Source organism: Camelus dromedarius, chromosome 32 (genome assembly GCF_036321535.1).
Source record: "Camelus dromedarius isolate mCamDro1 chromosome 32, mCamDro1.pat, whole genome shotgun sequence".
Taxonomy (NCBI): Eukaryota; Metazoa; Chordata; class Mammalia; order Artiodactyla; family Camelidae; genus Camelus; species Camelus dromedarius.
In genome coordinates, this window is record NC_087467.1 from 11,344,424 (window position 1) to 11,371,795 (window position 27,372).

General features: G+C 40.5%; 1 protein-coding gene across 1 annotated transcript in view; it reads left to right on the forward strand.

The window, feature by feature from the left end:
* The window catches only part of CDH2 (cadherin 2), a 194,193-nt gene that overhangs the window by 23,136 nt on the left and 143,685 nt on the right, over positions 1–27,372 (forward strand). The window contains exon 2 of the mRNA XM_031439018.2: positions 5,733–5,844. Coding sequence (XP_031294878.1) covers positions 5,733–5,844 — 112 coding nt within the window. The remainder of the gene's footprint in view (positions 1–5,732; positions 5,845–27,372) is intronic.

Here is a 27,372-nt window from a genome sequence, read left to right on the forward strand (position 1 = left end):
TAACCATGTGCCAGACGCTGTTCTCGGTGCTTTTCACGTGTGATCTTGTTTAATCCTCACCCCCCCCCCCAGTGAGTGGGAGCGATCTCATTACACATACTGTACACTCTGGGGAACAGGGACTTCTATGAGGTCTCACAGAGAGAAAGTGGTGGGCAGGAGTCAGACTCAGGCATCCTGACATGTTGAAAGCCTGGACTGCAAACTCCTGCACAGGATTATTAATTTATCGATATCAAATCTTGGAGGGTCAAGTGATTGCTGCCCCCTCCCCCCGACTCGGGGCCCCAAATCAGGGCGAAGATCTGGAAGCCACGACTTCAGAGTTGCCTGGTTAAAAAAGACCTGGGTTGTTTGGGTGCACCACACGCTCAATATAAATCAACAGGGCCTTTGTCTCCGCTGCACCTTTTGCCTGGAATGCCCTTTTCCGCTTCCTCCTCTTTCTCCTGGCAAATTTTTAATCATCTCTAAAGACAGAGCCTAAATGTCACTGCAGCGACGGAGTCTTCTTTGATTCCTACAGGCAGATTTATCATCCCGTTCTGCTGCTTTAGCACTTTGCGCCTGGTGTTATCATTCTGCGATTATCTTTCTTAGTTGGTGCCACTCATGTCCACGGTCACTCAGCTGGAAACCCGGGGGAGGGCAGGACCTCCTCCCCCACTCCTCCCTCCTTCCCTTCCACTCAGAGCCCCTGCCCTCCCCGAGCCCTGTCAATCAGTTTTAACTGCCTGCATATTGATACAATCGCCCCTTCCCGATTCCTGCAGCCCCTGCCGGATTCAAGTCTGTGCCCTAACTTGTCCCCCATATGTCACTTGTTTTTGCGCCCCCGGCACACACAATTTCCCACGAAGCATCAGAGAATTCTCTATCAAATACAATCTGCCGGTGCTTAAAATCTGTGCCTGGCTCCTCACAGCCAACGAGATAGCCCCAGGCCCCCCACCATCTATGAACTAACCCCATCTAACTCTCCGGCTTCAACTCTTGACTCCCTGCCTTGCTTCTTGGACTCCAGGGACACCGAACTCATTGTAATTCCCCAGGCAGGACGCTGTTTCTTGCCGCCTTGTTCTGGCTCAAGCAGTGACCGCCCAGACGGCTTCCCCACCACCCCCCGCTGCCCGGCTGCTCCTGGACTCTGCCTGAGCGGCCCCCAGGCCCCTGCCCTGGGCTCTCCTCACCACCCCCCCCGCATCTCTCCCTCTCTCTTACTGCTTTCTGTTGCAATCATCTCTGTCTTGCTCTCACTTTAAGCTTTGAACTTCTTCAGGGCAGGGCTGTGTCTTATTCTGTTTCTTGTGGCAAGTGGACACTCAGTGTATGTTTCTTCAAAGAACTGTAATTACTCGTTGTGCTTGGCAAGACTCTAGGGTGAGAATCTTGCCTCTTCCTTTCCCTGGAGGTAAGGTCTTGGGTAGTCACCTCTAAGTGAGAGCCTATTTGCTCATTTATAAAATGCGGATAATTTCACTTCCCCCAGGAGGCTAGTGTAAGAAAGAAACGAGATGGTGATGCTTTATAAAGCTGAGCATCCTTCCTATTCCAGGGATCTGCAAACTTTGGTCTTGATGCCTGATTTTGTACAGCCAAGAGTATTTTCACATTTTAAAATGCTTTTTAAAAAATCATAAGAAGAATATTTTTCGACACTTGCAAATTACATGAGATTCCAATTTTGGTGTCCATGAATGAAGTTTTATTTGAATGAACAGAGCCATGTTTAATTCATTTGCTGATTAACCACTTTTACACTATGATAGCAGAGCTGAGTAGGTTCCGTGGAGATCCCATGGCCTGAAAAGCCTCAAATATGCATGTGTTGACCCCTGCATCACTCCAGTATCAGGAAAATGCATGTGATTCACAGCCCTTCCTTGTACAGGGAACTTTTGAGATGAGTTTTCCTCTCCTTGAACTTCTGGAACCTCCTGGGCCCTGCAGAGTGATCAGTCAGTGTCAGAGGTGGGGAGGGGAGGGAAGCCAAGGGGCTGGCTTTGGGCTTTCTGAAAAGGAGACTGTTTCAGTAAGAGTTTTGTGGGCTGTTGGAGTAGATAGTGAACTTCCCACTGCTGGGGATGTTAAAGATAGTGGTCACTCATTTTCCTGCTGTGGAGCAGGGTGCCCCACCCTTGGTCCTGTTGACATTTGGGGCTGGCTAATTCTCTGTGATGGGGGTGTCCCGGGCATTGTGTGGTGACTGACAGCATCCCTGGCCTCTAGCCACGAAAAGCCAGTAGCGCCCCCTCTTCCAGTTTCAACAATAAAGTGTGTCCAGAAGGGGCACATGAAAAGGTGTTCAGTATCGCTAATTATCAGAGAAATTAGATCAGAACTACAATGGTGTATCACCTCACACCAGTCAGAACGGCCATCATTAAAAAGTCTGTAAATAATAAATGCTGGAGAAGGTGTGGAGAAAAAGGAACCCTCCTGTGCTGCTGGTGGGAATGTAAATTGGTGCAGCCACTATGGAAACAGTATGGAAGTTCCTTATAAAACTAAAACTAGGCTTACCATATGATCCAGCAGTCCCACTCCTGGGCATATACCCGGATAAAACTATAACTCAAAAAGAGACATGGACCCCAATGCATGGGAGACAGAAGTTTCGTCTTCTGAGTTAAGTTGTCGACGAAAACTCAGAAGTGAACCTTCGCAGCGTTACCGATGGACTTGACGTGGCTTTGACATCCCATTCCCATGGGTTTGGATGGGGGGCAGGATACTGCTTAGTTCCCTCCCTGAGGGCAGATCCACTGGAAAACAAGACACTAGGAGTGGAGCTAAAGGTGACAGGTTTTCTCTGGTCTTTAGACTTCGATGACCTTCGGGAGCTCACCTGTAAAAGTGCACACTGCCCTAACCAGACCACCCGGGATGGAGAGTGGCCCTGTTCACTGCCTGCCACCTCATTTGCCTCTGGCCAGCTGCCCCTCCGAGCTCTCTTCCCCCTGCCTCCCTGGGTTGGAAGCCCACCATGGCCCCCCTCCGTGGTGGGAGGACTGGAGGTAAAGAGGCCCCTAAAATCTATTGTTGGGACAGAGATTTACAACACACTGGTCCGGTTTATATGGTGAGCTGGGACTTCCCTTTGTCTGTTTCAATTAGCTAAAAGAGAACTAAAAGCATTTGCTCTGTGCCAGGCCCAGACTCGGGGCCTGGATGTCTGCAGCTGGCAAGTAGCAAAAATATCTCCCAGTGTCCCGAACTTGACGGGGTTTGGAAGCCCAAGTTCTTACTTCTCCGTGAGCCTCAAATATTTTCTGGAGGGTGCAGGGTATGCAGGGAGTAATCTGCTTTGCACGCATGTGCCCGGGCACATCCTCACATTTTTCCCTGTTTGCTTTACATCCTTTTTGAAAGAAATGAGTGATGACAAATGAAATCAAAGTCGCCTGTACTATTCTTCCTGATGCTTTTCCTGTCTCACCCTCCCCTGGGGGAGGCACTCTCCTCAATTGGGTGCTTATCACTACCTTCTTCATTTTTATATTCTTAACTACTTAGGTGTCGATAATGTTGTATTATCCTTTGAATTTAAACTTTATATTTAAAAACAGAGTCATCCATCATGCTTTGGATTTTTGGTTTTTGTTTGCAGGATTTCACATGCAGTGTACCTTGTTACCAGTCTGAAGTTGGAGTGTTATATAAATAGATTTCTGAACTTACTAAAAATAATAGTCATGCCTAGGTTGATTTGTAATTAAATTTCTCTTTCAATCTAACGTGGAAGTTAAACTGACTTTTTTTTGTTTTGTTTTGAGATGTAACTTTCTCTGTGAATAAATGTATCTCCAATTCTTCCATTTTAATGCTTTATTATTTTTTTTTTTGGCTAAGTGGAAAGCTATTAGTCCGTTTCTCCTGTTGTTGGGTGTTTAGGCAGTTTTGGGTCCTGCGGTTATAATCATGCCATGGTGAGGATTCCTGCGCCCGTCCACTGGGGCACGTAGGGGAGAGTTTCTTCCCTAGACTATACCTGCCATAGATGTCCACTTACATCTTCACTGAAATTTTCCAAAATACACTCCAAGGTGACTGTACCAGCTTCCACTAACACCTGTGTAGGAGGGCTGGAAGAGGGTTAGTCGCTCTGCATCCTTGACTTCAGACAATCCTTTGTTGCCCATAGCAGACAACAGTGTTCGCTAATTTGATGGGTCGGACCTAATATCTTGCTGTTGCTCCCAATACGTGTTTGAGATTATTTACAAAAGTCCAAATGTCCTTTTTTTCCTGTTTTTCTTGGATCTGAAAAGAACAGTTAAAATACTAGATCAGTCTGGAGTTTTGCAACTTCAGTACCTGTGATGCTCCCCATGTATCGTCCAGGTAGTCGTTCAGCTGTGAAGCTGCCCTGTGTCGCTTCATTCCTGCAGCTGCTTTGAGGTCTCTGTTCTGGGGCCTCCCTTTCCCCTTCATCCCGGTTCCAGGTTCTCCTTGCCTGTGCTGACCGCTCCACAGGCTGGCCCTGCAGCTGTTGAAACCCCTCCCTGGGGCAGCTTCTGTCCACTCTCTTCCTCCTATATTTGGATCCCCATCAACGCAGGATAGAGATTTTTATAATTAATGTAAATGCTGCATGAGTTCTGCTGAGGCTTAATCATCCCGCGATGATGTCAGCAGGGCTGGAAGAAGTAGGGACATTAACTCGGAGGGGTCGGTGGATGGCACTGGGTATGATCACGTTTTAAACACACTGGGCAGTTAACTGTGTGATGAGAGGAAGGAAGATGGCAAGAGACAGTGACTTTCTGATTTTCAAGTCTAAAAAGAAAACATAATTGTAGTCATCTTTATTTACCTTTTCATGTATCACTGCCCTTCAGATCAGAAAAATATGTACTTTTTTTATTGAAGTTTAGTTGATTTACAATGTCATGTTAGTTTCAGGTGTACAGCATAGTGATTCAGTTATATGTATATATATATACATATATATATTCAGTTATATACATATATATTCTTTTTCAGATTCTTTTCCATTATAGGTTGTTATAAGGTATTGAATATAGTTCCCTGTGCTCTACAGTAGGTCCTTGTTGTTTATCTATTTTATATACAGTAGTGTGTCTCTGTTAATCCCACATTCCTCATTTATCCCTCCCCTGCCCCTTTCCCCTTTGGTAACCAACAGTTTGTTTTTTGTGTCTATGAGTCTACAGAAATATATATTTTCAATTGACTGGTTTTACTTGGTAGAAAGCACTCTATGTCCTTCAGTAAGTATACTGCGATTTTGGTTTTTTTAATTAAAGGGTATATTGAAACAGACTGCATAGAGAATTAGATGAGAATATAAAAGTCAATATCCTTGAATGTGGACATTTTTCTTGTGAAGTTTAGTGATGGTGATTTGTGGCGCCTGAAAGCTCTTTGGCTGTCTACCCCCCACCCCCACCCCACCCCCCGCCGCCCAGGTTCACTGGAGAGTTCTTCATTCACAATGACCATTTTAATGGAAATGTTTGGTCCTTAGAAGGGCCTAGAATGTGTATTATTTCAGTTTTACTGGACAAGACAAGCAGGATTTGTTTCTTCTCCTCCAGTTATCAGAAAAGATTAACCCTTTGCCCTCTACATTCTAATTGTAACCATTCTGAAAACAAAGGGGTTATTTGTACAAAATAGTGGGAAAACCGAGGCTTTCTGCCAAGTGGGATGTTTCTCCGTTGAAGGAGGTAGCAGTCATTGCACACATTTTTTTCCTTGTGTTGCAGGCGTCTGTGGAGGCTTCTGGTGAGATCGCGTTATGCAAGACTGGATTTCCTGAAGACGTTTACAGCGCAGTCTTGTCCCAAGATGTGCTCGAAGGACAGCCTCTTCTCAATGGTATGATCTCAAAAGATACACTTGTACACACAGCATCTGTGCTCTGGAAACACGTTAGCCAGTTAAAAGCCTCTGTGTCATCTCTGCTGTATAACAAGTATGAATTTTTCACAATCCCTATAATGAGACTGTAGGGACTTTATTTTAGGATTACAGAAGAGCTCATAAATCTCTTATGTACATAATTAGAAGGCTCCTGATCTCTTGAAAACATCAGAGATCTTCCATTTTTAATTTACAGTAGAAACTATCACACAATTAATTTTTACAATGTTTCTGCCTACATTTTAGTTATTTTGAAGAACCATATTTACCAAACATTGATTCTCCTGCTTTTAAAAATTATTTACGGCTGTAATCTACCTAGTATTTTGAATTAAAGAAATAGCTATAATATTATCTCTGATAAGACATGTCAAACTTTGATATTTAGCTAACTTATAATGAACAGATTTAGCAGGTAAAGTCTCAAGGCAGAAGCATGAAATCCTTATTTTTATGACATTGTCTATAGAAGTTACCAGATAGCTGACTTAGATGTACTATATGTGAATCTCAAATATGGACTCATCTCCTATCGAAATATAGATTAAGTTCACTATAGTTATCATCTGAAAACTCTTGCCAGTAAGTCTAGATAAAATCTGAAGTAAAACTTGAAATTGAAAGCAAAATGGAAAACCCCTTCTGTTGCCTCTAATTGAAAGCAAATGAAATTTTGGTTAGTCATATTTTCATGGACTTATTTATCATTACACAAAATGTCATTGAAATGGGAAGGCAAGAAGAATTGATTAATAAGTTGTATTTAAATTCTAATTCCCCACAAATCGTGCATGTCTCTGAGGCTGTTTTAGAGAGCTGCTTTTAGGAAATCTGTGCAACCTCAACTAATTAATTTACACAGGGCTCTACCACACAGTCTTAACTGAAGTGTCTCTGCAGCTCTGACAAACCTTAGTGGTACCATACTTAAGAATACCAGGGACAGAGGACTTTGAAATGTAAATGTTCCCTTAGCTACTGAGGTACTTTGGTGCAGGTTATCATTTTATTTTCATTTCTGTTCTGATTGTGATTTGCTCACACCTGTGTGAGCTTTCTGAAGTTGATTTTTTTTTAAGACATCCTACTGTCCCGGCCTCATTACATGGTTATCTTAATGAGTAAATTTTAAATCAGACTGGCTCAACACTGAATTGCTATCTCATCCAGTGGCCAACGGGGTGGGCACGATCGAGGTTTAATTCAAATCAAAGGGTGTAGATTTTTAACTTCATTTAAGTCTTGGAGTTCTTCTACACATTTGCTGTTTTCTTTAAATCTGTAAATTATTATGTGGCCTCCTAGGGCCTATGTGAGCCGTAAATACTTAAACACTGAAAAAAATATATTGATACGATTCTAAAGAATCATTCAGACAGATCAGAAATGTCAGCGGAATTTGTAGTTGTGCATTTTATTTTTGAGATTCATTTTTAAATGGATAATTCCATCTCCTAGTTTCTTTTTCTAAGAGCTTGTTGAAATTTGCTGGATACAAATAAACACATGGTGTGCCACTAGAAACCACTGATTTAAAATGAAATACATTGGCATGCTGAATAGGTTTGAAAATGAAAGCCTGTTTTCTAATTATTAAATAATGCTGGAGACAGTAGAATTCGGGCACAGCTGCTTGCCGGGATGCTTTTAGTATTACTTAGAAATGTGAAACTTTGCTAGAGTTATAAACGTAAACAGTTGAAAACACTTTTGACTTTGTGTTCTAGACATTGCTGAGGGAAGTGTGTAGGATAGCATGTGGTAGAATTTTTTTTACCGTTTTGCTATGTCCAGTTGTTAGCCCTTTTATGTCTTAACCTTTTTTATAAAACTGTTTCTCTCATGACACATAATTGCTTTTTTTCTTTATCATTCACAGAATATGTTAAAGGGTACCAGCATCTTAATGCTTAAAACATAATGTTCATAATATATGGTTAGTAGAAAAAAACTTTTTTTTTTTCTTGAAGGAGGAAGGCTTTTGTGAAACATCAACATTCCTTTTTACAAGAGTGTCGTCACCGGTCATGTTTATTTTGGAAAGTCATTACTTAGAAGAATTACAGTTTGTTTGTTTGCTTTTACCTTTTATATCTTGGAGTTTTTTGGTGGGATGATAATCCAAAGATGCGTGGATACACTGAACCCAACTAAATAGCATATCGTAATTATGTTCATGAATTCTGTGTACTGCAGTAAATCCATTCACCACGTATATTCTAAAGCGGGAAGGGATCTCATGCTCGGCCGACCACAGTGATCACTTTTGCCATGGCTTTGTGATTTATGGTGTTTAAGGAAAGAAGTAATAGTGCATAAGAAATATGCAACAGTTTTGCCAGGCATTTGCCTCTTGGCAGGTCCTACTCTATTAAGGTTGACTTTAGAGTCTAAGAGCCTGTTGAAGTCATAACTCCTAACCCTTGATGCTTCCTTTGAATTCCCACGATGACCTTTGGGGAGAGGACAATGGTTAGTCCAACACTGTGTATAGCAAAGTTTCATGGGATCTATTCCTGGGACACTAGACCTAATACAGACCGTGAACGTTTTGGTGTAGAGATGCCATGAATGTTGATTATTTTTCAAACAATTAAATCACAATCTTTCTGAAGGTACTTGAAGAACATTAAGCATTAGAAGGAGGTGGAAGGTGTTACAGTCATGGTAGAAAAGCTGCGTCAAAGAACAGGACATGTTAAAAAAAAAAAAAAAAAAGCTGGACTCTAGCCGGGAGAGCATCCTCTTCCCAACTTTTTTTTTTTTTTTTTTTTTTGCCCTCATGATCAATTTAATAGAAAGAATGGACCCCGTGAGCTAGTTCTATTCCTCCAGTTTCTCTTCTGGTTTTCATCACTAAGTTCTTTGTAAATCAAAAAGAGGGCAGGTATATTTTGTAATCAGCCTTCATCATGAAATGTCATGTTGAATATTCCCTCTCTTTTCAGAAGAGTTCAGAATTTTTTAAAATGGCCAACCAGGCTTCTCTTCCAGTTTGTTAACAAAACCAGATTTTGCTTAATGTGCCTCTATTTTTGCACTTACAGGTTGTTTCCAGTTTTTCTCTCACATATTGTGCTGCTATGGAGATTCTTTTTTGGAGAACTTTGGTTTTTCTTTGGGGATATTTTTCTTTGGGGATTTGTATTCAAAAGTAGAATTATTAGGCCAGAGGGAATGGAGGGAGTGACAGTATTTTTTTTTTTTTTTTTTGCATTTTTTTTAGGACTCTCCTTTACTGGGCTAAAAGTATGTTAGTTCTTCTTCAGCCTCATTACCATTGAATTTTATGTTTTTCATTTACCAACTTCCCCTCAGGTGAAAAACATCCCTTTTTATCCTGTGGTCTTCTCTGTGTTTGCCTTTAGCAAGTTTAGCATCAATTTTAATATGTTTAGGTAGTCTTGTTTCCCTTGCATTTTCCCATTCTGTTTTAAAAGCATTTCTTGCCAACCCCCTCATTTTACAGATAAGCAAATTGGAGCTCAGAGAGGTGATAGACTTTTCCCATGATTAGACAGTTCCTTCGATTGTTAGCTACAGATCTGGAATTAGAGCCCAGGTTTCCTGATGTGTAGTTTAGTTATAATGATGATGATAAAAAAAAAAAAACGGTTATGGAATAACATGAGGAGGAGCGAGCGCTAGCTTAACTGTCCACATGTCTTGTGACAAGTTTCTTTTAGAGCTGTTCTCCTTTATTCTCCACTTAACACCATGGCCTGTGTGTTACTAGACATATTTGGGAATTGGTGACTCAGTAGCAAACAAGCCCCCCATCCTGATGATTAAAAAAATATATCTTTCAAAAGATTGTCACCATTAGTATTTTGTGCATACCTGTTTACAAGCAGAAAAATTTAGGGCTTTAGAAAATAATATTTAGCCTTGACTATTTAACTTACACTCCACTGAACTAGAAAAATCTCTTGTGGTAGCACATTACTTGAAAATAAAATAACTGCAATCATAAATTTTCATTCTGTCACCAGCAGTGTATCTGACAGTATGAAATAACAACCACACCGAGACACTGCAGAGAGGGTCTAGGCTGTTTTTAGCGTGGATGTCAAGAGTGATTTTCCTGTGTGTTTTGCCTCGGTGGTCTGTCTGCCTAGACATCTCGCTAAGTAAACTCCTCCAACTCTGGTCAACATAAATAGCAACCTGCAATTACCAACCAGATTTTCAGTAATGCATTCATACTCACCAACTCTGGGCAGCCCATGATGATTATTTTCAACTGGATGGAATTTGAATTAAATTAGTTTCCTTACTGATTGAGGCTTGTCTGCATGACCATGCTCCGAGGAAGCAGTTGTGTGGTATCTGTAGATAACAGCACTGAAATTTTTTTTTATTAGTTTAGCAGGACTATACAAATGCACTATTTTTTTTTTTTAGTAATGTGTTGCTTTTGTATGACATTCATTACTAAGTTGGGAAGCCATGTATGTTTTAAGCAGTTCTGCTGTGTTCCAGACTTACGTTAATTTATTAGGAAACCTTGGCTTCTGTTTTAATTAGCTTTTCTTATTCTGAGAAATCTTTTTTTTTCTTTTGAATGTGTAAATTTTTAAGATATTTAGAAGGTTGGTTTATAAATACCTTGTTTATAAAGTCGGCCAGCCCCTTGCACTTCACTGATTTCCAATCGATGGTGAGAAAAGGAATTAAGCACTGAGATTATTCCCCTGGATATTGACGATAGGCTCTTAGGAGTTAGACAAAATGCAGCCATGCAGATTCTCAGGGGTGGAGAACTTTTTTTTAAATACCTAGTGGCAGTTTTTTTGGGGTTTTTTAAAGAGCTATTAAGTATATAATAAGATCAACAGAAGAACTAAGGAATTTCATCCTTGTTTTCATCATTAATCCTTTAGACTTTATTTAATACTTGGAATTTTTTTAGATCCCTTTTGATGTGATGTGATGTTAGGTCCAGGTTTCTCTTTTTTTTTTTTAAGTTTTCTTTTCTGCTTGTTTCTATCTTTTAATTTTTATTCATTTATTTTTTTAAAGTGGCAGTTTTTATTTATTTGGGAGGACAGTAATTAGGCTTATTTATTTATTAAAAATTTTTATTGATGTGTAGTTGATTTACAATGTTAGTTTCAGGTGTACAGCAAAGTGATTCAGTTATACGTATACATACATATATATGTTCTTTTGTATTTATTTTTTAATGGAGGGTCTGGGGATTGAACCCAGGACCTCATGCTTGCTAAGCACGCACTCTGCCCCTGAGCTGTGCCCTCCCCCTAGGTCCAGATTTCTTAGTGCCATCCTGCAAACAGATAAGCCAGTTTGGGTGGTCACTTTTGTTTTTAAGTGGTTTTGCAGCTATTCATAGCCTTCGGTAATTTGGAGTCGCCGAAGTCCGATGTCTCACAAAATAGCAACCAGATCTGTGTTAAAGAAAGTCACACTTAACCTAGGCAGATGTATTGGCAAGCAGGCACCTGAGTGGTTTAAAATCTATCCTCCTGAGGTCAGAGAACCCCTTTCTGTCCATCCTTTTAGGCTGTCTAGTAAGCTCCTAGTTGAGAGTAGAAAGTAAACACAATAAAAAAGAATTTATGTTAGATGGTATAAATGCTATGGAGAAAAATAATACAAAAAAGGGAAATAGGGAGAATGTGTGGCTTTGCTGTTCAAATGCGATAATCTGGGGAGGCGTCATTGCATAGGAGACATTTGAGAAAGAATTGGTATTGGAGATGGTCTAAGGGGAAGAACATTCAAAATACAGCAGACAGCAGGTGCAAAGGTCCTGAGGCAGGAGTGTGTCTGGAATGCTGAAGGAGCAGCAAGGAGCCCAGTGTGGCCAGTATGGAGAAGAGGAGGTGCAGAGTAGTAGGGGATGAGGTCAATGGGGCTGGAGCAGTGATGGGCCACATTGTGTGGGGTCCTATAGACCCCTGTGAGGACATAGACTTGGACCACGAGGAGATAAAGAGCTATTGTGGGGCTTTCATTAGAGGAAAGACATGATCTGACTGACAAAGTAATGTTATTCTGGCTGTTGTGTTGAGAAAAAACCTAAGAGGATGAGAGGGGAAGAGGAGACCAGTTAGGAGGCTAGTGATAATCTAGGTGAGAGAAGATGGTAGGCTGGACCAAGGTGGTAGCTGTAGAAGTAGGAAAAGGGGGTAAATTCTGAATATTAAAAATATAATTTTTTAACGTGAAATGCACATGACATTAACCATTTAAAGTGAACCACTCAATGGAATTTAGTGCATTTCAGTGTTTGGCAAGCACCACCTCTATCTAGTTCCAAATTGTTTCCAGCACTTCAAAGTATAACCCTTATCCATGAAGCATTTTCTCCCCAGTCCTCCCCCAGCTCCACAGACCTTTTGTGCCTGGCTTCTTTCACCTAGCATGTTTTGGGGCTTCATCTGTGTTGCAGCATGTATCAGTACTTCATTCCTTGTTACGGCTGAATGATGTTCCATTGTATGTATGTGTATGTGTACATAGTTTGCAATTTATTGCAACTGTTTGTCTGTATTAGTTGATGGACATTTGGCATGTTTTCACCTTCTTTGGGTATATACCTGGGAGTGGAATTAGAGGTCATGTGGTAATTGTGTTTAACTTTTTGAGGCACTGACAAACTGGTTTCCACCACAGCTGAACCAGTTTGTGTTCCCACTAGCAATGTGCAAGGGTTCCAATTTTTCCACATTCTCACCAAAACTTGTTATTTTCTGTTTATTTTGATTGTAGCCGTCCTAGCGAGCGTGAAGTGGTACCTCTTGGTGGTTGTGATTTGCCTTTTCTGAATGACTAATCATGTTGAGTACCTTTTCATGTGTCTCACTTGTTTATCTTCTTCGAAGAAATGTGTATTCAAGACCTTTGACCATTTTTTAATTGCTTGGTTTTCGTTTGTGAGTTGTAAAATTTCTTTATATATTCTGGATATTGGACCCTTATCAGACATACGATTTGTAAATATTTCTCCCATTCTCTAGGTTGTCTTTTCATTTTCTGGATAATGTCCTTTTATGCACAAAATTTTTTGACTTTGATAAGATACAACTTACCTATTTTTCTCTTATTGCTCTTGCTTTTGGTGTCACATCTGAGAATCCATTGCAAAATCCAAGGTCATAAAGATCTATCCTTGTGTTTTATTCTAAAATTTTTATCATTTTAGCTCTTATATTTAGGTCATTGACCCATTTTGAGTTAATTTTTATATTTCACGTAAGTTAGAGGTCCAACTTTGTTCTCGGAATATGTTTTGACAATATGATTTGATGGATTGGATTGATGGTGCAAGAAAAAGGGGTCACAATGGTGCCACAGTGTTTGGTCTGAACACTGGAAAGTCTGTTAGTCACTGTGACGGGAAAGATTAGGAACTGGGGTTGAGTCTGCGGAGATGAGTATCAGTGATATGGAGAAGACATTTATATGTGGGTTTGGGGTTTAGTGGAGTGGGCTGGGCTGCAGAGTGGGGAGCACTAAGCGTATGAAGCAAAGCCATGACTCAGCCTCCATCACTAAGAGGATCAGAGTGTGAGGAGGAGAAAACCAAAGAAAGAAGTGGTTTCATATGGAGCCTTTGAGCATCCTTGTGTTAGGAGGTCAGGATTAAGAGGTGGAAGGGAGACTGGGAAAGAGTAACCAAAGAGGTAGGAGAAAACTCAGTAGGATGTGGTGTCTTCAGAGTCGAGTGAAGGAACGTTTCAGAGGGAAGGAGCAACCATCTGTGCCAGATGCTACTGAAGGATCAGCTCAGATGAGAACTGAGAATTCACCACTGATTTCGCAACATGGAAGTTACTGGACATCTTTGATTGGGATGTATTCAACAGTCAGGTGGAGAAGGGAAGCGGTATACAGACTGAGTTTTCCTTTAGAAGGAAGAAGAGAAGCTGGGTGGTGGTTGGAGAGAGAAGTGGGGTCAACTGAGGATAATTTTTAAAGATGGGAGTAACATGTTTGCTTGATGATGGCAAAGAACCCAGTAGGGAGGGGAAAAGTGATGGTGCAGAAGAGAGGAGAGAATTCAAGGGCAGTATCACAGAGTGGACTAGAGAAATCAGATCAAGCGGGACTTGGAAATCTGTGTCTACGACACGCTCCACAGATGTCTTCCTGTACCTGCATTTAGGAACCACGCTAACACATTTTGTTGAGTCACTCCTAAAAGGGTTTAAAATCACTTCATTTCAGCTTGATGATTTTTATGTCAGCAGAAGGTTTGCTCTACAGAAATGGCAGATAGGATAAAAATGAAACCCTGGTGGTGTTCGATGATGTGTTTTCGTTGCTGTAGCATCCTTGACAGATGGTTATCCAGTTTCTGCAAGAATACCGCTGCTCCTCCCTCCCCCCGAATGAGGAAGAGATCACTCCTTTACAAAGTCTGCTCCACCATTGGAGAGCTCGAACTGCTAAAAAGTGGTTTCTTAAAAAGTTTAACTGAAGCATCTGTTCCCCAAATTTTTACCCACAGGGTGGGTGCCTGTTTCATCGTTTGGCACCGCACGGAGCAGCAAGTGCGTTCTCTTTTCCTCTGAGGTCATTCATTTCATCCTTCTGAGTGCGACAAGTATTTTTGATCACGTGTTCTATGCCAGGTCGATTTCAAGGAACAGGGCAATGCTGGTCAACAAGACGGGCAAAAGCCTTGTGGGGAAAACTTACATTGAGAGATGCTTCAAATACCTGAACATAAGCACCTTGGCTCCTTTAATCTCTGCCGCAGGCTGAACATCAGACGGCTTCTTTGGTGGTGTTTGAACATTCTGGATTCCTCTTTCAAATGGAGGAAGCTGAGCTTCCCTCCACAACTGAGCTCACACCTCCTGCATCCTGCCCCTGCTGCCGAGGTGTTCTTCTTGCCTTCGATGAAGATGCAGCCCCAGTGCAGCCCAGGGTGAACTTGGCGTTGTTCACCGCTGCATCGTTCTCTTGGGCTCCTGTTATGACGGGGGTTACCAAAAACTCCTGGGTGCTTTTCGGATGAACTGCTTACTGTTTTGCACTTTAAAAAAAAATGATTTTTGACTTCAAATGTTAGACCTGGAAGTAGATTTTTTTTTTTTTTCAAAAAGGCCCTAGCTTCAACACCATCTGGAGACCCCAACTGGCAACCCAGGCACAGAGAAGCCCCAGGAATCAATGCCAGTATTTATTTTAAATCCTTATTTGAATAAAGGGGCATATGATAACATCTACAAGTTTTAGTTGACATAAGCTGCCATTCGATGGAGTAAACTGTACATACACACACACTCTATAAATCGTTAAGTGACCAAAAAGTGGTTGACCAGTTTCAGCCTACAGCAACTAAGACACGTGTTGAGACTTTATTTTAATTCATAGTCTATGATTTTCCTAAATTAGGATTTCTCTGTGTTAGGCAATGGAGAAAAGGCCTATTTCAGATACGTGTAGGTACAAATAACAGAGGATTTACATCACCCCAGTTATTACTGTTTCAGATTCCTGCTGAAAAATGAATCTCATTCATTTTAATGAATAATAAAAATTACCTATTTTCAAAAATGCCTGTATCTTATTACATGCCAAAATGTATATATCCAAAGTACATCGATAGGTGTTCCAAAGGTTCCATTTCATCCTGAGGACTTTTGTTTCAATAGCTGGTTATCCTCCACATTGACAAAACATAGAACAAAGATTGATCTTTTATTGCATTCAGAGATGTGAGCACTTTTGTGTTGTTTTTTTTTTTTTTCTGGGCATCAGTAACTTTGTGTTTTGAACCCTGTCTCTGCCGGATCCCAAAGTTTGCTTCTCTTTTTTTTATTTTTGCCGTTCAGTAAGTTTTGACAAATGCGTTCTCTCATGTAGCAACAACAAAAAAACAATAAAAAGAAGGAACATTTCTATCACCCTAGAAAGTTCTCTTATGATCCCTCCCATTCAGTCCCCACTTCCCCAGAGACAACCAGTGTTCTGATTTCAGTCACCAAAGGAAAACTGGCTTCTTTAATGGCCCCTTGTTGAATCTTTTACAGATCACTCTGGTGGGGATCCCCTCACTTGTAAGGGGAAGGTCACTGACACCTCGTTTGGTTATTTTTCCTTCTTCAGTGTTGACTAGGTTCCTTTCATGGATGCTTCACTTTGCTGTTATTTGGGGGGCAAATGTCTTTCAGGCTTTTTTCCAAATGGAATCATCTTCACACTCTGTTGTCTCAAGAGTGGAAGTGAGACCGCCATTCACTTTTGAAGACGTGTCTGTTCACCGGAGGAGCCTCCCTTTAGCAGCCAGTCAGTCTCTGTGACATTTCACCTCCGCTTTAGTTTAGGTGTCCAGTCGTATCAGGAAGTACCCCTGTAACATACAAATCCACCAGACTTTAACTGCACTGCCTTTTAAGTTGACTGCTCCATGGCTCTGCGCTCTGTGTATGCTTTTATTCTTTCAAGTGTAACTTTGGTTTCTAGGGTCTGGATTAAAAAGTGCAGAATATCACTCTTCCAAACTTCTCCTGTTTTAACTTCCTTTCTTCTTTTCTTCCTTCCTTCCTCCCTTCCTTCCGTCCTTCCTTCCTTCCTTTCCTTCTTTCTTTCTTTCTTTTTTCAACCAATATGATTGGTTTTCACATTTTGGGATTTTCGCAGGTGAACTCTGGGAGATTCTAATCAAGGTGGTCTTCTGCCAGATTGGCCTTTGAGTGTATTTCCATGACAGAAATACAGCTCGGATGGATTTTTAGAGGTATTACACTTTGAAGGTTGTGCATTACCTCTTTTCTATTGCTTTTTTAATGTAGAAGCCTACTTTCTGTCCTTGTTTGAATACTACCAGCATCTATAATGGATATCGATGAAACCTTTGTTCACGTTAACCATCAGAACATATCCATGTCCACTGTTACGATGTTTCTGTCTGTTTTCAAACCTCTGAATATTTATTTTAACCAGATGCTCAGATAAGGAGAGTCTTAAGTTCTCAAAAAGTGCTAGTAAATTGAGACTGAGATATTCTTACTTACCTGATAGAAAAAAAAAAATACGGCAAAGAAAATGGCCCACAGGTTCTAATTCCTAGGGTTGAAATCTCCTCTTTCCTGGCCCCTGCGTTTGCTTGCTGAATTTGTGGTCTGACCAAGGGCATTTCTGTCAGAGGGGAGGCACCTGAAATGCTACATTTTCAAACCTTCCAAATATGATTCCCTGATGTCTCTCATTATTTCGTTATTCCTAACGTCTTTCATTTCAGAATTTCACTTTAAATCAAGTGTCTTCTGATTAGCAGGCATTATGAATTTAGCCAAGTAGACATTCTCAGAGCCTGGGGAGTATTTGTGTTCCTAATATTTACTCAACAAATATTTGTTTTCTCTCATGAGTGAGGATATCACTGTGCAGTGCTTTGGAAAATGCCAGTGCCTAACCAACACATATTGGTTGTGGTCGTGGGGAAAATAGTCACAATTTGTGGCAATTATTTAAATTATGAATTTTTCTTTGTTGTATTTCTGTATGGTTTTAAAGGGCAAAACTAATGGGCCACCTTCGTGAAATGATCGGAGAAAAATTTCGACAGAGCTGAGTATTTGTTCTCCGAGTTCCTCTGTGAAATTAAACCCTGCAGGTTTCCACATTATTCATATATGTAATTATTCCTTCAGTTCAGTCACTTAGATCCACTGTGGCATCTTTTGTTGACTTGTCATCTATTCGGTCGATGTAGAAGACATTTATTAAAGCATCTTGTTGCATTTGTATTGTTGGAAAATGTTCCCTTATGAGTTAATCTCACACTAACTACTCAACCTGAGAAAGCCTCAGTATGGTATTGTCACTTTACTAATGATTAGCAAATTAGCAGATAGCGTGAATTCTCAATCCCTATTTGTGCTGCATTCTCCAAAGTTTAATAGTTTTATATTTAAATGTCCTAATTGCTTAACCCATCTCAAATCATGATTATAACTTATCATTTTTCAGGCCACCATTTAAATAAACTAGGCAATTAAGAAAGAATACATCCTTTGTTTTGCTGATTACTGATACATGATGTCTGGTGGCTGCAACATACACACTCCAGCAATGCTGCCTTGAAATTTGTTAAAATCACCTTCCTTTTGGTTATTATAAACTATTACATTAGCATAGTGCTTTATACTTCCTTAGAAACTTCATAAAGGTTATTTTGGCTGCCCCAAACTCTGAGGCGGGGGTGGGAAAGGGAGCATTTCTATGTTCATATAATGAAACTGAGTTCATGGAGGTGAGGTGATTCACTTGGAATCGTAAGAGTAATAAGTGGCTGGATGTGGTCTGGATAGTCTTCTGATTTCTGTCCCTTGTGCAGAGTCCTTCCCCTCCAGCACATGAGGTCAGGGCTTCTCAGAGAGGCTGTTTGGATGGAACATGTCCTGCACCTCCCAATCTCTGACCCACTTCGTGCCTCTATTCACTTGCCTGTCTGGGGTTTTAAAATCTGTGTTGCCAGTCAAGTTATACATTCATTTTTTCATTCTTTTCCTGAGAATGATCACAAAACCTTGCTTGTTTCCCTCGTAAGGTCACCTGAGTTCTTCTCAGTTCTTGGCTCCAGTTGCCCCACCTTTTTGAACTCTGATGTGTTCTCAGCAACCTTAGTTCTGCTTTAGGGTTTTGTTGTTATTGTTTGCTTATTTGTTTGTTTTTGTCGGGGAGCAGGTAGTTACACCATCGCCGTTGACCCAGCATACTTTCTGCCATGAATGTGTTCTATTTAAGAAATAGAAATTCATTTCTATGGAAGATGACAGAAGACACAGGTAGTTCATGAAACAGTATCTCATTTTGCTGGATATCACTGGGCTCAGCTGCAAAGCTGAATCCTCTTGTTTGCCCCAGCATCCTTGTTGCTGAGCGAAGATCTAGTATGTGAGTGCCCTAGACAGCAGCAAGAGACTGCACGCAAACAATAATAATAGGTTTCTAATTTATCCAGGTTATTTATTTTCCAGGCCACTTTAATAGAAATTAAGTCTTAATTTCTGTGTCCCAGGTCCCTAATAGAAATTAAGTCTTTAGTCCTTACCTGTGTTACAGGTAAGGAAATTCAGACATAAACATTTTGAAAGCTATTTGCCCAGGGCATACCATTAGCAAATGGTGGCACTGGGAGTTGAATCCAGGTCTGTGGGGTTTCCACTCCCTTCCTCCTGATGTACCAGGCTGCGTCCATAGGGAGTACCTGGAAATTCAGGTAAGTGAGGAGCCAGATCCAGCAGGGATGAGGAATTGGAGGAGGCAATTGAGCTCCACTTTGGAGAGTGGCAGATAAGGAGGAAAGATAGATAAGGAATGTGTGTGTGTGAGATCAGACTGACATGGGAGGAGATTTTTATTGGAGAACACTCCCCCCGAATGTAGACTGATGGGAGAAAGTTTTAAAGATCCTTGGATTCCAGAGTGAGGGGTTGAGTTGGCTGATGAGGCAGGAGTCATCTAGAACCGGGAAGGAGAACTAGGCCATTATGAATTCCGGAGAGGACAGTAAGGATGAAGCTAACTTTAAAAGCTGCAAACGGCAGGTGAAGAATGATTTATGCAAATCGGTTGTCTGATGGACGTCCTGGTGGCCTTCCCTGAGACCCATCCCTCAGTTACTGTTTGGATGTCTACCCCCGAGTGTCCCCTGCAGTTCACAGCCTTAGGGGAAGCTGAAATCACCTCTGGTTCTGGCGATAAAAGACATCATAGTCCTGTTCCTACAACCACAGTGGGTACTCTTGGACCAGTGGGGTCAAATTTAGGGAAATTTTGCTCCCTTTCAACCTGTCTGTCTAGGTCTTTTGCCCCCTCACCCTCCACCTCTTCCCTTTCCCTGCAGGATTCTCTTCCTCCTTGGTTGAGGACGAGGAAGAACATAGTCTCATAGTTCTTGTCTGTCAGTCACTTCCAGGCAGTGTGAAGCGAAGGCAAGAAGCCTGGCCCTTGATAGAAATTACCAAACTGCTGAATTCATATAATCTAGAGCTTTTCCCATTCAATCGTGAAAGGCAGCCCGAGATGAGTTTCTGTTACTCACAGTGAGTTGCATCCTAGTTGATCGTGGGTCTTTCTGAGGGTCGGGTGAGGATGGGAGCCCAGGCTTCATGGCTATGAGGGAACGAGAAGCTGGATTCTGTGGTTACGGCCAGAAATAGAAGTGTCAAGACAGAGGTGTGGAAGGTGCTGCTTAGCTCAGTGGTCTGTGTTCTGGATCTGAGACGATGTTCAGGGCTCTGCAGGGGACTGTGTCACTTAGGAACCCAGGACCCCCAGTGCCTGGCACAGTACTTGCCCAATCCTGACCTTGACATGAGCTGATAGATTAAATGAGTGAATGAGTGGGAACAAAAGTTTAGAGATTTACTGAGAAATAGGAAATGAGGTCAAGGAAAGAATCATCCTTTGCAGGGAGATCATGAAAATTAAGAGAAAAGTGAAGTGTTTGGTAATTTAGAAAGATGGAAATGGGATGCTAGCTTGTGAATTGGTGGAAAGTATTTGGGTAAAAGGAAAATGTAACTAAGCTGTGGGGTCTCACTGTTTTAGGCCACAAAAACTGCTTTGGGAACAGAGAAACAATTTCATCTCTACTTTTCTTTCTCTCTCTCTCTCTCTCTCTCTAAATGGACCAGTTTTTTTTCTAAATCTCTTCCAAAATATTTTCATTTTCTTATAAGAATGCATTGTAAAATAGAGAAGCACAGGAAGAAAAATTAAGGGCTTTTTCTAGGTCAGATCTTAATAGAAAATCACCATGGCAGTGATTGATGTGCTGTGTGAAGATTCTATCAAAGTGTTTCTGTAACTTGCCTAGAAGTGAAGGAAGGCGTTGTCATTAAAAATCCACAGGCTGCTTACATAGGGACCCTGCTATGATCATCTTCACTCCTGTGGCCTCTTTTCTTACACAATAAAGGATGCAAAAATCGTTTGGAGGGTTGGGTTTTTAAAAATTGAAAGGGAATTCACTACCCGAGAAATTTTGTTCTTTGGTTCTGTCTTAATCCTTTCGGACCGCTGTAGCAGAGTGCTGTAGACTCATTATACGCAACAGAAGTTGACTGCTCCCTGCTCCGGAGGCAGGGAAGTCCAAGATGAGGTCCCCGGCTGATTTGGTGAGGGTCTGCTTCCTGGTTCAGACAGCTGTCTTCTCATTGGGTCCTCACATGGTGGAAAGGCAAGCGAGCTTACTGGGTTTTTTCTTTTTTTTTTTTTTTTTTTTTTTTTTAATAAGGACATTAATCCCACCATAGGGGCTCCATCCCCATGACCGAATCACCTCCTAAAAGCCTCTACCTCCAGACACGTCGTGTCAGGGAATAGGTTTCAGCATAGGAATTTGGGGGACCCACAAATACCCAGTCTGTAGCAAGTTCCTAGCATAAACTTCAGTATTTACTAAACATTGATTTTCGTACTTCTGGAAAAAAAAATGATATGATTCTAGATTTGTGAAAAAAGCAGAAGAAACATAAAAGGAAATTATCACTTTCAGACACTGGAGAACTTAGAATGTCTTATTCGAGCCTTTCTGTGTAGGTCATTCTATCAACAAATTATATGGTATCTATTGGTCCAAAATGACATTTGCTTTCTCAGATTTTTGGAACTATTTTTGGGTTATGTGTCTGGTTAGCTGAGGACATAGTATAAAGAGTTTCTTTTTAATTATTCTTATTTTTTATTGAAGTGTAGTCAATTTGCAATGTCAGTTTCAGGTGTTCAGCAAAGCGATTCAGTTATACTTAGACAGACAGACTTTTTTTTTTCAGTTTCTTTTCCATTACGACTCATTATAAGAAATTGAATACAGTTCCCTTAAGGAGGTGTTTTTAAAAATAAAGATTCCATTGAATGGATGACTGTGTGTGCCCATATATGCCTCTGATTCTAAATTTTTAATTAACTCTTAAAGAGAGCGCATCAAAGTTTGGGATCACTGAAGTCTCAGCCTCCTGCGGATATTTAATCCTTTCACTCTTCTCTATTGCTTTAAAAAAGGGTTTTTTGCCCTCTCAGTGGAGCTCTGCTTTGGAAAGTCTTGGCAGCATTACCGCTCTCTGCGCCCCAATGGAGGTAACATTAATTTTAGACTCTGGTCCCTGGAGACGGAGCTCAGTCCTCTCTGCAGGGCTCCCTGCTCACATCTTGCTGCTCTCCATTTTCTCAGGACTTTCACCAATTAATTCTGCCATCTAGACCCCAGCCAGACCTGGTGTGACTACTTCACAGATGTCCAGTTTGGGGTGGATGTATCCCCGTGTCTTCAAATTGTCATGACGGGGACACATTGTCAAAAATACATTTTATACTGTGATCCTCTGTATACACATTTCACAAGACAGTACACTCACCCTGGACCGCGATGCATTTCATTTTCCATACCGTTCCAAATTATACTAATCATCTGTTGTTATCTGCACTTTGAAAAGCATTGTATTCGCTTTGCTTTTTTAGAGTGGTTTTTGGTCTGTTCTCCAGCAGAAATGGTCCTCCAGTAGCCGGCCATGACCTCCTCGTGCCCATGGTCACTCTGTTAGAGTTAATGCAGTTCCACAATGATCATAATGCTTCTGACTAATATTTATGTACTGAACACTGTGTATTGGATATGGGAGTGCTTTTTGTGGGTAACCACCAGTCTGCCATACAATCATCTGTTAGATGTGAGCTCTGTGACTGTATATCCATTTTACAAATGAAAAGAGGTTCATTATTCTGCCAAGGATGTAGCAGAGAAGAGACACTATGCTTAATGCGGCATTATTCCAAAAATTCGGCTTTTTGACCTAATAACACCTCTCTTACGTAGTTCTAGATGTCCTAAAAATGGGTAATAAGAAAGGCATGTAAATTATGATTGCTGACATATGAAGTAGAATCCACATTCTTTTTTTTTTTTTTTTTGTATGATAAAAATTTGTATTTTCCAAGTTGTGGCCAGAGTCTCATCTGTTTCGCAAATCATAAGCTGAACTTTCATTAAGAAGAATGAAGTTTTGATATTTTATCTTTGTTTTATTTTGACCAAAGTCATCAAGGCCGTCTCCTTTCAATTGTTTTTTGATAATTACCACAATTAAAGCATATTTACTTAAGTCATAGACAGATTTTTATGTGTAGATAGTTGTATCTTGTTTGTGAGTTAATTTTTAAAGCTGTAATTTTAAAATAGTAAAGTGCTGGGAGTAATTTTTATTTTTTTCAGAGAAAAAAACAACATTAGGAATGTGCCAACTTTGGGCTCAATGATGTTTTGAAAGGCAAATTATAATTTTCATATAACTTATAATTTGGAGGAGCTATTAACCAGTTTAGACGAAGGCAATTCTAAGGTCTGTTTGCATATAGAAGGGACAAAAATCACATAGTATATGATGCCAAATTGTTTTGAGTGGGCTAGGATAGATCTGAAACCTATAGGTAAAGGTCTGATGGTATTAGAGAGTGTGGGTGTGACCTGCCCATTGTTGGCTGCATCTGAAATTAGTTTACAAATTTACTTTTAAATGTAAGCAAGACAGCGGTTGAGATAGGCTTTGGTTTGTACCACTGGTGTATCTGCCAGAACCAGGTAACTGGAGTGTGTATTGAATATGTGGCAAAGCTCATTCTATTTATTGTGCTTCTGTGTCCTTGTTGGCAGGTGGCCTTATTAATAATGGGATTAATGCTAAACCCAGCATTCGGTTAGCTCCTTAATTTGTGAATGCCGTTGAAACATATTAGAATAACACTGAATATTACACTTTAGCCATCAGTGTTCTTTGGAGGGTAGCTAAATACATGAGAAATAAATATACACACATTTGATACGTTAGGTACACACTTTTATGTTACATTGTACGCATAGAGTTCTCGATGCATCATCTAGGAAAGACGATGAGCTCTCGTTATCATCCAGAAGCTAATTACATATTCGGAACCTAATCATTCGGAACCTGATATACCTGTGGTTTTAATTGTGCATTTGATTACAGAAAAGCCAAATGAAAAGCTGACAAGGAATTTCATGACAACATTTTTAAAAGGCATCAAGAGTGGGATAATGAGTTGCCCAAACTCCAGGCCTGCCGACCACACTGTTTTACTGTTTCCTTTTGTCACGTGTCCTGGGAACATCAGTGGCGTCCCAGGATGGCAGCCAGCTTGTCCTCAGTCATTTATCTTTTCAGTCATTAACTCAAATACTTGTCCCTGAGCATATTTTCAGGGTTATACATTAATAGGTAATAGTTCAACTTCGCAAAATATTTGGCCACCATCACCCTTGGCCAGCGTCACCCATGCACTTTGATGGCTGAGCACACAGAGCTTCACAATATGTTAACCATACAGTGAGCTGAGTCCATATGTTTATATGAAATGAAAGAGGAAATGGCACACATTTTTGTTCCTTTATGAAAGAATTTTCTAATTAAGTGCATACGAAAATTGAAGGACTCGTATACATTAAGGCACCTCTGCTTCCAAACATAATAAATCCCAATTTTTTCATATCTAATTATGTATACATATTTGTAGGGTTTTGGGGGGGGTGGGGCATGGCTTAAATTACTGAAATGTAATCAGCCTTTGTGCTCTGTCAGATTATTTTCCTTGTGAAAAAGTGGACTCAGCATTATTTTTAATAACATTAAATAAAATCTTAAATGTATGTGTGAAAGGGTAAATTGGTTTTTGACCACCGCCCACTAAAAAGCATTTTTCCTTCACCTCAGGGCTTTGCACTCATGGCCGCTTCCCAAGTTTCAGACAAGCTGTCACTATGGCTACCAGAATTTGAATTTGCTCTTATTAGGGGGAAGCTTATAAATTTCCAAGCCACTCAGAGGTTGAATCCCTCAGCCGAATCCCAGACTGCTCCCATGGGAACTGGGGGGTAAGCCCTGTACATGTTAGTATTTCCTCCACATCAGGTTGGTGGATTGGATAGCTGGACACTCATTCATTTTCTATACAAAAGAAGATGATTTATTAAGTAACACAGTGTTTATCTTTTCTTTATAATACAGATTCCTTTCCAAGCGGTATTCCATACTGCTGCTAGAATTTGTTGTACAGAGCAGGTGCTGTGTCTGAGTCCTGCCTAAGACCTCACCGTGGGCCTCCGTGGGCCAACAGTGCCATGGGGGGGGGAGGAAGTCGAGCCACCTGAGGTTACCCTGCAAGGCCTTCACTTGCAGAATCCGGGCCTGAAACTCTTCTCTGCAGATTCTTCACCCCACGGCCCTTGTGGACATTCTGGGCTCAGTGATATGGGACTATTACTGATGGGTCCTGGAGGCACCATTGGGTTGTGGTGCCGTATCTTTGCGTGTGCTGATCTGTCTTTCCAGAACCTGCCAGCCCCCTCTGCCCACCTAGTGGTTCTAGGCAGTTGGAGGTCTCCCTTCCATACTAGTCTTATCGCTCTGCCAGACTGGCCTGGGTCTTACCCCATCTCATCTCCTGTGCTAAGCACAGCACACTCAGTCATGGTGGAAGTCAATAATGGGTGTCACTCACTCATTCTCTTTATTCCACAAATTAGAAAATTGGAGAGATTTACCCAATATTAAGATTTTTTTCCCAAAAGTAATTATTTGTAGATGAGAGATTAGAAGCCCTCTGTGTTTTATATTTATGTACATGTGGCAAATTTACTTGAGTTCCAGATACTGTGTTCAAGGCTCAGATGTGTTATTTGGCTTAACTATTGTAACAGCCAGTTGGGGTAAATTTTATATATTTTTGAAAGGGATTGAGTAAACGGATTCAGTAAAGCCAAAGAGTTTGTGCAAGCACTCAGGTAATATATAGAAGATTTCATACTTATCAAAAGGTAAGTGCCTTCTTTTAAGGCTGGAGGATACACTGTATCTATTTTAAAGAAATGATTCATTTTGGTTTTTAAAAGTTTATTATGTAGTCATATTACCTGTTATTATTCTGTTCAAATTTTAACTCATATACCCATTTGAGAACAGTGTATAGTTGAACAAACAGTGATGGATATCTGAGGTCTGTTTTTCTCTGAATGATGGCAGTCTTCAAAAAACAAAAATTTTTTTTTGATCAGTTTTAAAAGCATAGCATCTGGACACTTCCTATACAATAACAATGTAGGACCTTTTAACAATCTCATTTTTATTAAACGTTTACCTGTTTTTTTTTATTGTGAACCCTCAGGCTGTCACTCCGAGCAGTCCTAAGTGTTTAGACAGTGCAGTTAGCCACAGACTCCATCTCTTTCCCTGAAAAATCCTATAGTTAAGGCAAGTTTTCATGCTTTTCATTTTCCATCAATTTTCATTTTAAATTAAGGACAATGATGAAGCCATCTTGCATATTTTCTACACCCACAAATATTTCTTAAAAATGGTGAATGTGTGTGTTTTGTCATCAGGAGCCATGAGTTGTGTAGGTCATAAACTGTATCAAGACTTAGCCCCTTCAGTTCTCTTCAAATACAAAGGATAAAAACACTCCGTCTTGAAATCCTGTTAAGATGAGTAAATGAGTTGATATCTATTAAGTTCTTATCAGGACAATGCCTGCCCATAGTAAATGCTAAATAATTGTTCATTATGATGATTTAGGACCTTTTCCTTCCACTCCTTTTCAACAGCATGCATTTTCAAGAATCAAGTTAATTTGCATTTAATGTTTACATTTAATAAATTAACATATTAGGGTAGGTAAGTCCGTTTTTATAAAACAAATATTTGGGTCTCCCTCTTCAGTGTATTTCCACTGAATCCTGGCCTCCTTTTTAAGAAGAAGATTAATTTTAAAATATTTTCTTTGAGTCTTAACTCTCTTCCACCTCCTGTCTTCCTTGGAATCACTGCTGGCAGGTCTTAAGTTTTTTGTATTCAGTGTATTAATTGAGTGGTGGCTGCTTTATTCATTCTCGGTACTTTGTAAATATTGGTTAAATGAATCAATGGCTGGGCAGTAATGTACTGGCTTTCTGGCTTCTTGACCTTCAGAGGAAGGAACTTTAAAGAGTTTTCTTATACTTCATATTCTGAAACATAAATACTAAAGTAGAACTCTCTCCCTCCTTCCTCCCCAACTAAAAAGTCCTGATTATTGGAGTCACAGTGATGGTGCTCTCCTGATACAGTGGACATAAAGGTGTTAGAATCTAAACCCCAGGCAGTTTTTTTTTTTTAAATAGCTCACATTTGTATCTCATACTGTTTGCAAATAACTGTCTTAAAATTGCAGAATCAACCCAGTGAGTAGGCAGAGAATACTCCATAATAGTGAAGCTGCAAAGCCTACCAGCTCACCTAGGATACTGCACTGCCCAGCCCTCTGGTGGCTGAACCCGGACTCAGATTGCATTCAGGTTTGAATCCAGTTCCTAGGCTGGATTTCCCCACCACTGCTTCCCCGCTCTGATCTACAGCCAACTACCTTATTTCTTTAAGTGAGTCATACTTTAATCATTATTAGTCAGTGAGGTTGAAAAGACTTAAGAAGTAACAAGGAGATTAATGCAGT